The 13,738-nt window shown below is 35.5% G+C and overlaps 1 protein-coding gene and 1 non-coding gene across 6 annotated transcripts in view; both read right to left on the reverse strand.

Moving 5' to 3' along the window:
* Nucleotides 1-1,980: 1,980 nt before the first annotated feature.
* Nucleotides 1,981-2,052, reverse strand: TRNAT-UGU (transfer RNA threonine (anticodon UGU)). The gene has a single exon. It is a non-coding gene; the product is annotated as a tRNA-Thr (tRNA).
* Nucleotides 2,053-2,505: 453 nt separating this feature from the next.
* The window catches only part of LOC140771693 (eIF-2-alpha kinase GCN2), a 56,440-nt gene continuing 45,207 nt past the window's right edge, over nt 2,506-13,738 (reverse strand). For 2 of the 5 annotated variants that reach the window (XR_012106209.1, XR_012106212.1), the window contains 6 exons: nt 9,412-9,497; nt 9,199-9,301; nt 8,989-9,111; nt 7,457-7,597; nt 3,332-3,397; nt 2,506-2,848 (listed from right to left, as the gene is read on the reverse strand). Coding sequence is in view for 1 of the 5 variants with exons in the window: in XM_073113301.1 (XP_072969402.1) it covers nt 7,487-7,597; nt 8,989-9,111; nt 9,199-9,301; nt 9,412-9,497 (423 nt within the window). In the remaining 4 variants the exon portion in view is untranslated. Of the gene's footprint in view, nt 2,849-3,331; nt 3,398-3,489; nt 3,576-7,456; nt 7,598-8,988; nt 9,112-9,198; nt 9,302-9,411; nt 9,498-13,738 lie in introns of all 5 variants that reach the window. The other 3 variants (XR_012106211.1, XR_012106210.1, XM_073113301.1) reach the window with 3 other exon arrangements.

Genomic DNA, 13,738 nt, shown 5'->3' on the forward strand with positions numbered 1-13,738 from the left:
AAAAAAAATGTAATCCAACTAAACCTCCCGCAAGATCATAGCAGATCTCTCACTCGCGGACGAGGAATGTCGGAATCGGAAGCCTCCGATCCCTCTCGCAAACGAAGAAATTGCCTCAAAACATCGGATTTGTCTTGGGACAGAGTGAGTTTGCTAAGAAATCAATCACCAAACCGAAACCAGAGATTTTGAAAATAAATAAAAAAACCCTTGATTGGAAAGCAGATGTACCACCTATGAAGGGCCCGGAGAATCACGGATTCGATCAGATCCAGTTTGAGTTGCGCTGGATTCCATCTCGCAAGTTTGAATCGAAATCGACTACGAGGGGTTTCGAGATCAGAACAAGAATCTGATCTTGCTTACCTCGATCTCCCCACCCAAAATAAAGAAGAAGAAAAAGAAAACAAATTAGAGTAAAAAGAGTACAAAAACTTTGGAGAATAATTTTGTGTTAGGGTTTTAGTGTTGAGCCGTTGGCGAAAAAGGAGGAGGTTACTATTTATAGAGGTAGGGTTAGGGTTTTATCGGTTCGATTTGACACTTTTACGTAATTGCCCTTGTTCTTTCCGTAATTGCCCAAATCGTTTGGTTAAAGAATAAAAATATATCATAAATAATATAATACTCATTTTTTTTAATCTATAATTTAGAGGAAAATTGTAGTTTTTTTTTTTTTTTGTATTTTGTTAGAGTACTGAAATAGAGGGCCCTATCTGGGGTGAAAACATAAGGATAAGACGGTGTGCTTAATCTATATCTGGATTCATATTTCTGGTTCGAATACAAATTCAAATATATATATATATTGGACTAATAGAAAAGTTATACTTTAGAGGATAGTTATACTTTTTTTTTTTTTTTGTATTTGGTTAGAGTACTAAAATAGAGGGTCCTATTTAGGGTGAAAACATACCGGATAAGGATGGGATGGTGCTTAATCTATATCTGAATTCATATTTCTGGTTCGAATATAGATTCAAAAATAAATATTGAACTAATAGGAAGATTTTAAATCATATCTTAACTAAATCGGTATGGATGAAATAATTTTCAGATAGAGAATTAGATTTTATATGAATACAGATAAACAATTAACATAAAATATAAAAAAAAAAATTCTTGTGTATTAAATACATATAAAGTTAGCAAAATCAATCTATACAAATAATATAGAATACAACATTGGTAACAATATCAATATTCATTATATGAATAAAGTATATTAAAAACTATAAATCATTCAAAATATGCAGGTAAATAGAATCCAGTATACGCATTCGTATACAAAAACTTATATTTGATTCATGTCCAAATTTGTATCTTCCTTAAAAAGACTTACTTGTATTTGAATTCATATTTAAATTTTTTGTTAAAAATTCTACCTATATCGGAATTAGGTACAAATTTTTGTACCCGAATTTGATCCGAATAAGGTTGAATAGTGAGTTGTAGAGTTAATCCTGACTTATTTTCTCCCTGATCCTCTTTCTCATTCGAACTTTAAGTTGGAATAGAAAAATAAGGATATTAACCATAGAATTAATCATAGGGGAATCTTCAACCAAGTGGAAATTACTATCATTTTAATCACCCCTTATGTTTTACCAAATAGTTCAAGAACACCTCTCTTTAGATACTTAACTAAACTTAACTAAGCTCAATTACTACACACAATAATTATAAACCAATAAATTGCCAAATAAATAGAACCCATGACTAGGGATTGACAAAATAACTTTAGACCTAAACCCACCTTTCACACAAAGAAATTCATCTCCTATTAAAAAAATAAAATTCCAAATAAATAGAACCCATGACTAGGAATTGACACAGTTTAATCCTATTAAGATAAATCTCTCTCTCTCTCTCTCTCTCTCTCTCTCTTTCGTGTTCTTTGTCCAGTTCCTTTTGAGTTTCTAAATATGGGGGTTCTAATTTAATTCAAAACTGAAATAAAATTTACAAAATCTCCTGTAATGCCCTCACGCAGGATCGAACTACGGACCTTCAGTTTACAAGACTGACGCTCTACCACTGAGCTATAAGGGCTGGTTTCGAGAATCTAATAAGATTATTGTATAATAATATTAATCGTCAATTTTCTTGGATATAATTGATTATAATTTTCTAACTGCACAAAAATCTGTAACATAATTATTAAAATTTATGAACACTCAACAAATATATACAAAAAATAGATTGGAGATTCATATAAAACTATTTGACCTTTATATCACTATTTTCATCATATTTAAATATTATTCAATATCTTCAACCAATATCCATATATGTATAGACTATCCAAATAGAGATACGAAATTGGGATACTAAGACGAAAAAATATATATTCATACCCAACAAAACTCGGATACAGAATTAGATCTGGTCGGAGTTAATCCCACCTGCTTTCACTCACCTCTATGTACAGTCTATTAATATTTGGAAATTGTTTTATGAGCATAAGAGTGGCCAAATTATATGAAAAGAGTGCACAAGAAATCCTCTGGTGAAGTGGAAATATATTTCCCAGATATATTTACAAGAACTTTAGTAACATCAAAATTGCTCACTGTTCATGTAGCAAGATGCAGCAAAAAGTGGATCTCACAGACATTATGTTTCTATTGTATTACAAAATTCACTCTTCTTTTGTCAACCAAAGGAAAAATTTATGCACTCAAATGGGAAAAAAACACTAAATAAAAGATTGAGAAAAAAAATGGAGCTACAAAAATTCAAACATCATCACACAAAAATACGTGGCTGGTGGTGAGATTAAAGTACAAATGCTCCCCTACTTGTTTAGCAGTGGGCATTTTAGGGTATATCCAGCCTAATAAACCACCTGCAAGAATTGCATAAACAAACCAGCGAGCGCAATTAGTTCAAAATTTAAGAAATACTCCTCTGTTAAGATAATAAGATCAGCTATATTATCAAAAGAAACAACTGATAAGTCCCATAAAGAGAATTGAAAAGGGCACTTGTCATGAGTCCAGAAAACTGCAGCCATTACTGGACACTAGAAGAAATATACATAGAGCTTTTGATCACATGATCTAGAGGGCTCGAGCCCCCCTGATACGTGATGTTTGGGGAGGAATATATAATTAACCTCGATTTTGAGGAGGCTATTTCCAAGACCTGAATACATAACCGCAGGGCACAAGAGGCTAGTCTTACCGCCACACCAAGTGACGTTTTATATAATCTAGAGAGATAAGAGAATCTAGATACAAATAAATCAATTTAATGAACTATCCAAAAGAGCTTGGGTGTTTATCTGATGAACTCGCCTTTAGGTAATTCATCAAAATCTATATATTACCTTCTCCCACATTACAATTTTTTAAGGTCAGATATCCAGGCCAGATAATACTATCTTCTGGTTGTCCTGCATGAATGCCAACATCACCATAATCATCAATAATTGTCAAATGACTAGGACAAAAGAAGTGTTCTTTCAAGAGAAATAAGAAACCCCACATGATCATAATTAATAACATTGTCATCGACATGCAAGATTTCCCCATAACTTGGGATTGGCTAGATCTTCATCATCCAAGACTTCCCTAACAACATGGTATTAGTTGGTGTAAATTTCAAAGATGATAAGGCTCAAAAGAACTTAAATTTTTTTGCGATAGACTGTCAACTAGAAAGAACCCATAAAATATTAGTGTCAAATTACTACCCAAAGAAAAATCAGATAATAGAGTGATTGGCATAAAAAACAAGGTTATTTGGAGGAGTAGCATTGCAATTCAACTTCATTGAACAAAAGGACCTCCAGAAAGGCCTCTAGACTAGATGAAGAAAGATGATAATATTGTTTTGGGATTTGCGTCATTTCCAAGGCAAGATAACCAAATTAAATAATGGATCTTAATCGATGGAATAAGTTACACAACTAAAAAATTTGATAGGTCTCCAAAAAGACTGACGAATTCATAAGACTGCTCTGACTTACTGGCAACACTCCCAAAATTGAACTCAAAATTCCTAAGCAAAGAAAAATCAGGCAAAACTTTCTTGCAGTAATTACTTAAGCATATAGTGCGAAAGCCTGCAATAGCACTCTTATCTGGTGCAGGTGAACGCATGAAACCTAAGCACAAAACTGCAATGGTTCCTATTGACTTAATATATTCAGGTAGAGAGAAGTTTGGATTCAGTGTATTATCTTCATCTTTAAGGCAAATATCACACAATTGACTAAATATGTCGAACTAACAATCTCATTTATACCCCTTCTCTCTGTTTCTCTCATATATACCATGAACCAAAAACTTGCTAATTCCTCTTCACCGTGATCATTTTTATCATGACTAGTTAATAATATGATTGCTTTTTCTTACAGATGGTCTTCTTTAACTCTTTTATAAAGCAATATTATTACCAACTCACGCACATCTACTTGTTCTGACGTAATTCCAACAGTTAAAATGAGCTATAAGAAGAACTGGTATTGAAAAAAAAAGCCGAGAATTCTTAAACAACACCTACATTTTCACCACTTTCTGATTAACACCTCGTCTTTAAATATTTTGTTATTTGACCTTTCATTCTTATTTGATACCTTGAATTAACTAAACCTAACTGTTAGAACCAGAAAAAAAAAAGAAAAAGAAAAAAAAAAACAAAAGTTTGGGGTTGAGAGAGGAGGGTGCACGTGCTCAGCACGTGCAACCCCTCCCCTCTCCCTCTCCAGTACACAACGAAGCGTGGTTAAGGGTGGATTTTATCTAATCCGAATCGGATTAGGTTTGATCCTCTCCTAACCTATAAATTTAACCCTAATCCTCTCTCTCTCCTCAACACCCCCTCCCAGCCTTCTTCTCCTCCACCGTTTTCTTCTTTTCTCGCCGACGGAGTCATGCCGTGGAATCGGCCAACCGGAGTGTCGTCGGAGCCATCGGAGACCACCTCGTGATTCCTTCGTAAGCCTTCTCCCACCCCTCAAATTTAATTAAAGTTTAATAGAGTAAAACGAAAATACCTAATTTGGGATTTCGGCTTCACCGGCGACTCTCGCCGGTCGGCGGCTTCGGATCGCTGTTGCTCGTATGCCAAAGACTTGCGTCGTCGACCTCGTGTCGTAGGCGCACTCCCCTGAAGTCTTCGTGGCTTAAGGTGTGGAGGAGACGACTCCAGGGCCGCCGGCCATGGAGTCGAGCTGTCGACCGCCATCTTCGGTTCCTCCTCCACCTCTCATGGTATGCTGCGTCGCGAGAGTGTAGAAGAGGTTAGGGTGCGGCCGGTGGTTCATCGCCGGCAGTGACCGCCGGCACCTTTTCTCGCTTTCTCTCTTTTTCCTTTCTCTTTTTCTCCCTCTCTCTCTCTCTCTTCGGTTTGGAGAAGACAGACTCGGGCAACCCGAGTCTGGCTTTCTCCCATTAAGTGTTTGGATTCGGGTCGGGTTGGATCCGAATCCAAGGGACCCGACCCGAACCATTAATTTGGTGGGCTGCGGGTTAGCCCGAGCCCAATTCAATTAATTCGGCTGGGCCTCGGCCCAATCCGATTTAGTTGATTTCTTTTTGGATTGGGTCGGGCCAGCAGCAGCTCAGCCCAATCCAATGGGAAATTTTTAAACCCATTTTTTTTTTAGTTCTTTTGGTTTTTAAATTTTAATAAATACTGTTATTATTCAAATTAAAAATTTGAATATTATTTATTATTTAAGGTGGTGAATTCTAGTACGTGAGCTAGAGATTTGAAGTTTCGGTTGTCTTACCTAGACTCAGGTGAGTGGGTTCACTCACATGTTTAATTTATTGTATTTCGTATCTTTGTCAGACCATGTAAAATTTTGGTGTGCAATTTATTTATTTCACCCTTATGTGCAAAAATTAAATTGTTGCAATTTCTGTGTACAAATCTATTTATTTCATCAGTACTTGCGAAAATTAAATTGTTTTATTTTTTGCGTGCATTTAATTATTATATTCAGTACATCACCATACTTCGTGCAAATATTAAAATTTGTAAAAAGAAAAATGAGACTAGTATTGATACGACTTAGAGAACAGTCCCGGTATAAATCGTTTGCGATTTTCCGTGGTGACTCAAGTCTATCTAAAAGTCCAAGGGAAAGTCCTAAATTAGATCACTGCGATGACTTTCTTAGGTGACTCTGGCGGGGTTAGGGAACAGTCCTAGGAAGAATGAGAAAATTTCCTAGGTGACTCTAACTTCTCTCAACGATTAGAGGAAAAGACAGAGTGTGTTAATCACAGGGTGATACCCTCTGATGACCCTAACCGGATCAGCTATGAAAAAAAGTCCTGAGCGTCATCTCGAGGTGACTTCTAGTTGATGTGGATCCACAGGGTTTAAACCCATTGAGACATATGACAGTATAAATATCAAAAAGATGTTAATAGGTTGAAAACGTACAAGGTTACAAGTTGTGACATCTCTCTACTGTTATCATTGTTATTATTTAGAGAGCATGCCTATTGCATATTGTGATGGATATTGTTGCTTTTAGTTTAATTTATTCAGCATTAATATGATTTAAAATTTATTTAGTTTTCGAGTGGATTCTACTCACTGAGCTATAGTTGTTGGCTCATGGGTTCTATTGTTTTTGTATTTGTTTATTTATTTCAGGTAATAGTCAGCGGGGCGACTGAGCGAGATGTACCCGGATTCCACCTCCACTTAGGATTCACCTATTTACCTTTCCGCTCTTTTAGATTTTGTACTTTAGATTAGAAGTTTTTATTTTTTTTAGTCTAGAGACTCAAAAATATTAACATTATTTTTTTATTTTTTATATTTTTTTATTGCAATTAGTTATAAAATTTAATAAAGTACATTCTCATTTTATTTATTTATTTTGTCATCGTACACGTAGAGAGTATTAATACGGCTTCGTGCATCTCAAGCATATTGAGATGCATGGCCGGTCATGATTCCTATTTCGGGTCGTGACACTAACCATTTTCAAATAGAAGAGTGTCAACCAAGAAATGTCAGATTAGAATATTAAAGATAATTTCTAAGATACTTGAATTATCTTTTAGTAAGGTAGAATAGGGTGATTAAATCTAAGAAGAGAATTTAGAATTTTTAATTTAGTGGGGTTGGGGGGCTACGGTGGGTTATGGCTTAAAAAGATGAGTTAAAACTACAAAATTCTCTAAGGGCATTTTAATAATTTAATCAGTAAAGTTACATAAACCATATACTAAGATTAATGGTAATTAGTCAAGATAATAATAAAGTGTAAAATGAAAATTATAAAGAAAAAAGAGAGATCTGGTTACAAAATCTTCAAGGATAGGGTAGAAAATGATGAAAATGTAGGTGTTATTTGAAAACTTCCTGAAATTACAATGCTGCACTCCATTAGATTAGTATTAGGATCCACTATAAATGGTAGGCCATGATTTACACATAGAATACAGATTTTATTGACCAATCTTTAAATAGTTAAAGGACAAACCAGAAAAATAAGGCCAAAATGTAGACATAATCAACTCCAGATAGCGAGATTTCTGAACTGCGATGACATTCCATCTGATAGAAACTTAACAACCTCCTCTCTCTTAACCTCTTTCTCTTTCTTCAGCTCAAGATGGCGAACCTGAGGAAAGAGACATGATATGTACTTAAAAATGATTCCTAGCAAGGTAGTATATAGCTAAAATTAATAAAAATTCTGATTGACAATAGAAGCAAATTATCATCTAAAATATCAAAAGTTATCCTCGACATACTCTCTCCACTATCTATGGATCAAAGAAAAGCATGATATTATCATACAAGGTGGTCAGTTAAGCATAACACACAAGACAAGATGCTCTTATATAGATTTGATCTTCGATCCCAATTTCGAACTACTCAAGGTTTAATGTTCCTTCACCACTAGGAAATTTGCTAGATATCTCATACTCAAGCTTCTTGTTCCTACCTTCAAAATGGAAGATCATTATGAATAACATATAGGACAGAAGATAAACAGTGACAACGATGTTGTTGCTAATCACATTGCACGAGAACTTAGGTGGCTGGAGCCTAAATTAAAAACTTCTATAGTTTTATCCCTAAATAATGTTGTAAAAGGTTTAATTTCAAATTAAATGGAATTTGTATTCTGTGAGTGATATTTTGGGAAAAATTTCTAATTGTGTAGAAATTTCAGCTCAAAATTATAAAATTTGGGTTCAAAACTTCAAATAAATTCATATGGAATTAATCCAACATGTTCCTACACTAATTTTGACTCATTTTCAATAAATTTGACATAGGAAAAATTTGGAGGGAATTAAATTTCCCTTTTAATTCCTATACTTTACAAAGTAGTTTTCATAATGCTAGATCTATATATAATGACTTTTGCAAATGACAAATCTAGCAAAATTAACCTAGATTTATCATTTATATATCCCAAATTAGTTGCTAAAGTTAAAATAAAGAAAATGCCTAAGAGAATGAAACTTTTTTATACTTTTTCAAGAGTTTAAAGAAAATATCTTATAAATCCCTCCTAGATCTCCTCTATTTTTTATCTTCTCTTCCTCCTACTCCTGATTTCAGAAAGTTGCAGCCACTCTTTGACTTAACTAAATGGGTATCGGATGACACATAAAGGGGTGCGGTGCCACCCGATCACTTAATACAAGCAATACATGCATGATGCATTGACACACACCGGCATGTTAGGCTCCATATATGAGTAATTATTTTCCTTATTTTACCGCCTATCCCGATTCTGATTGGGATCCCAATTTGGAGCTTTGGAACCTTGAATAAAGTTATAAATATCTAACTAGAGAGATGATATCATATGGTTAGAGTATAACAAATAACAAAATTGAACAAGCAAAATAAATAAATAAAAGAGAATGTCAATCTTTCTTGACAATAGCTGGTAAACAATTTTGGTATGTTCTAGCCTTCTAGGCCTTCTGGCTTTAACTGACAAGCAACTGAAAAATTGATATGGAGTAAGAAATCCAATGAGAGAGATGCTACCTTCACTAGATCAGTTTGAGAGAGACCAACTTCAGTTACAATGATAAGAACTTTAATGTCATGGTCGCTTGCATATTCATACTGTTCTTTCAGACTTGGATCTGACTGGGGTACAAACTCTGCCTGAGATAGTCACGTACCATGAGCAATTAGAAGTTCATGCCTAGAGTTACCAAAATATCAATATGAACCCTTGCCTGCAGAACTGACCTTTATGTTTGCCTGCCAAAGTTCTGCAACAAACTCCATGCGTTCTTTTAGCAGTCCGCCACCACCTCTTGAACAGACAAGCACACTGACACTAGTATCGATCCTGGACAGCAAGACAAGAAGATATACTACTCTAGGAAAATATAAAATTAAAGGTTTACAGGGATGCTCAATGCACTAAAGAGGAACTACTTAATCAAATGTTTATCGCACCTTGGTGGCCTGATATCTGCAGAACAATGAATAAGAACTTTCTCCAATGCAATGCTGACTCCAACTGCACCTGGAGGATTAGTTTTCTGGACAAATATAGGCACACCATTACTATAAGTAGCATTCTACCTGATCATATACTTTAAGGAGGCTCAATCACGATAATGGCTAAGTGTTCACAGAAAAAGCTAAACATTAGAAATTTATAACAAAATCAATCGAGATATTTAAATGATAGTGAACTTGCTGTAGTTACCTCATTCAATTGCTAATAATATTTAGAGCTGAGATGCAGTAGTATATCTAGACTTCTTATCAAGAAAAGGGAGTTTGACAAAAAAAAAAAAAAAAAAAAAAAAAAAAAATATATATATATATATATATATATATATATATATATATATATATATATATATATATATATAGGGCTACATCATGTTTTTCTTGGCATGCTTGGAAGGATTTCAACTTTCATGCTGCCAGCATTCACCAGAGATGCAATGATCACATCAAAAACTTCATGTCAAATCTTTGAGGAAGATTTAACTTTCAGCCCTTGATGTGCTGAGATCTGCAAACCCTCATGTCAAGGTGAGAAAAGGTGAGTTAGGGATAAGCTTCCAATCCTGAAACACAACTCAAGGCTAGAGAAATGTTACTTTCCCAAAGTTTTATCATTAATGAGTTTTTCTGGTATGAAATGAACCACTTCAAATAGGTACATTACTCCGGCCTAGAATACAATTAATCTGGCATGGACTACGTGAGCTTCAAGTAGTTTACCAGACGAATTGATAAGTTTGACATTCTTGGCCCATCAAGCAAAATCGGTGGTAATAGCTAAAGCTAAAGTTCCATTAAAGAGTGTTTCCACATGGTAGAATGAAAGAGGGTGTTAGGACTTAGGAGTGTGTTGGTTCAATCTTTCTTAAGGTAAATGGTCAGGCCTAGAAGGCAAGTGAGACTGAGTGAGGGCTTTATACCCTCGGGAGGGAACATCAATCCATGGCAATTCAGTTTAATAAATGTTTCATTCTTGTCCGGTCTAGTCAGTCAGCCAAAAAGCAATATTCTTGTTCATTTGGAGGGAAATCACATTCATTCCCTCGGCAATAGGAGTCAGAATGGAAAGCAGCCCAATCTGTCTATCAGTTTAATACATCAAATCAAGAATGGTTGTGTCGGCCATGGCACAACATAATGTGTCGGCCATGTTGCAAGAGTAGAGGCTCCACCTACCGCCGTCGCATGCAAGAGAGGGAGACAAAAGTAGAGAGGGAGGCTACTCACCGTCACCCACTCTGCTCATCGTTGCCCTAGCTTGAGGAAGAAGATGATAGAAGCGGGTCGAATAAAAATGATACTGCAAGGGCTAGGGTGTAAGAACCAAATAAAAAAATAAAATAAAATAAAAAACTCTCTTGGAGCGCACATGCGTACCTTTTTCTCTCTCCCTCATCGGCACGTGACGGAGTAGCAGCAAGTTTTTCGACCGAATCCAAATCTGTTTTGGATTTGGATTCTTCTCTATAAATCAACTCAAAAGTCCTCTCTGGGGGAGGAACCACAGAACCCCATTCTTCCCTCTTTCCACCTCCATCTCTTTCTTCCTTCTTTGTCGTCGAGGTCACAATGTGAGATCAAACCGTCCGAGTATCACCGGAGCAATTGCAGACCACCACTCGACTCATCGGCGAGTGCTCTCCCAACCCTTAAGGTTAATTAAAAATTAAATAGACTAGAAGAGAATTACCTAATTATTTGGACGTTTGCGGGTCGGCGAAGCTCGCCGACCGGTGGCTTCAGGCTACTGTTGCTTCTGCTTCGGAAGCTTCGTGTCGTCGTCCTCATGCCATAGGTACTTCCTTTGGAGCCCTCGTAACTTGGATCGCCGTTGGCCATAAAATTGACTCCGATCGTCGACGATCGGTCCGACCTTCTCTCTTTTCAAGCATGTGGCTGTGGTGGTGAGGAGCTGTTGGGTGCCATCGATGGACCTCTGACGATAGTGATCATCATCTCCCTCTCTCTCTGTCTCTCTCTCTCTCTCTATCTCTCTCTCTGATTGTTGATCCCCTTAAGGAAGGACTCAATCTCGACCCGAGCCAACCCACTTACGTTATTTGGGTTTGGGCTTGGATTTCAAATCCAAAAGACCAGACCCGACCCTTTTAAATTAGTGAGATTAGGCCTTTAGCCCAATCTATTTAAATGGATTATTGGGTGGGTTGCGGGCCAACTACAGCCCAGCCTATGAATAATATTGAGTATGGGCCTTAGCCCAAATTATTTAGTGGGTTTTGGTAGGCTGCGGGCCAACTACAGCCTAGCCCATGAATAATATTGAGTGTGGGCCTTAAGCCCAAACTATTTTAGTGGGTTTTGGTGGGCTGTGGGCCAGCCACAGCCTAGCCTAACCATTTGGGCTTAAACAAGCCTATTTAAATAATTTAATTAGTTTTAAATTTTAGAAATCATGATATTAGCTAAATTGAAATGTGTTATTTATTTATTTATTAAATGTGGTGATTTTTCTTTACCTATGGACTAGAGATTTTAGTTGTTTTACCTAAACACAGGTGAGTGGGTTCACTTACGTATTTATTTTATTAATTCATCTTATATTTTGTGCTTTTTATCAGGTCATGTATAATTTATTGTGCAAATACATTATTATATTTTTTTTTCTGTGCATTATTATGTTCCGGGTGCAAAATGTAAAATCCACTGCATTATTATACTTAGTACATATAGTCATTTATATGATCGATAATATTAGTAGAAAAATATAATTGATACGTGGTAGGGCTTTGAGAACAGACACATACTAGATATTTTTTTGTGTATCTCCCTGTGGTGACTCAAGACTATCTTGAAGTCCAGGGGACAGTCCTAAACCTGATCAACATATGATCCATTTAGGCGACTCTGGTACGCTAAGAGAATAGTCCTAGGCTAGATTAAAAATCTCCCTAAGGTGACTCTAATCTTTCTTTATGGTTAGTGAAAAAGATAGAGTAAGTTTATCACATAGCGACACCCCTAGTGACTAACTAGATTAACTATAAGGAAAAAACTCGAGTGCATATTGAGGTGACTTATAATTAATATGGATCTTCAAGAACAATCCCAAGTTGAGACATATGACATTATTATAAATATAGAAAAAATTCAACATATTGATGCGAACCATGTTATGAGATATAATTTACTCTGTTATTACTTGTATTGTTATTATTATTATTATCATAAGCAAGCTTAGTAAGATTTTCATTTTATATTATTGGACTTGTATTTATTAAAGATATGCTATGGATTTAGATTTATTTGGCTTTTGAGTGGATTCTACTCACTGAGCTATAGTTGTTGGTTCATTGGTTCCCTCTTCTAATATTTCAGATACTGATCCACGTGGTGATTGAGCGAGATACACCGGGACTCCACCTCCGCTTAGGATTTTACTATTTTGTCCATTGGTCATATTAGATATTTTATTCTAAACCATCTATTATTTTAGTTTGATTGGTGACATTATCGATGACATTGATGTTTCTTTATTATTGGATTATATTAATTGGAGTTAATTGTTCATAATTAAATTCTTATTATTTTGGGACTTAGAAAAATATTAGTTAAGGCTTCGTATACCTCAAGTGCATTAAGATACATGGCTGGTTATGATTCTAATTTTTAGATCATGACATAGGACATGCAAGTCGAATAAAAACGATCTGGCAAGGGCTAGGTAATGCGGGTGAAATAAAAATGACCCGATGAGGGCTAAGGCTAGGGCGATCACTTATAAAGTTATAATGCAAGAAGACCAAGGGAACAAAACTAAGAGAATGGAAAGAGAGAGAGCCATATTACATTTGTGGTCCTAATTCCTAAACCTGCTTACTCATAAAATTCTAATATTTTGATTTTGAGTAATTAAATTGCAAAATGGAATAAAGCCTATCAATTTATAGACCAACTACTAAGAACATTTATTAACCTAGAGAAGTCAATTATTGTATGCTTTCTAACAACCTTTTCCCTTGCATATATCAAAGATAGTTTTCTCAAAAAGCTATAGATATCTCTAAATACATAGGATGCATTTATCTTTCTTCTTATGATCTACCTCTGGATCTATCTCTGAACCATCATCAACTGAGAAACTCATTTAAGATAAAAACACTCGTTGCTATTCTTAATGCATTTATCTTTCAACTTGCTTGAATATGATGATTACTTTTTCTCAAATTGTTTCATGCTATTGGAGCCCAAGGTTTATTGTTGGCAACCTCATGTCGAGTCGGTCGATCACCCTAGTGGTCAAAGT

Source organism: Typha angustifolia, chromosome 12 (assembly GCF_048772165.1).
Source record: "Typha angustifolia cultivar Huaian chromosome 12, ASM4877216v1, whole genome shotgun sequence".
Classification (NCBI taxonomy): Eukaryota; Viridiplantae; Streptophyta; class Magnoliopsida; order Poales; family Typhaceae; genus Typha; species Typha angustifolia.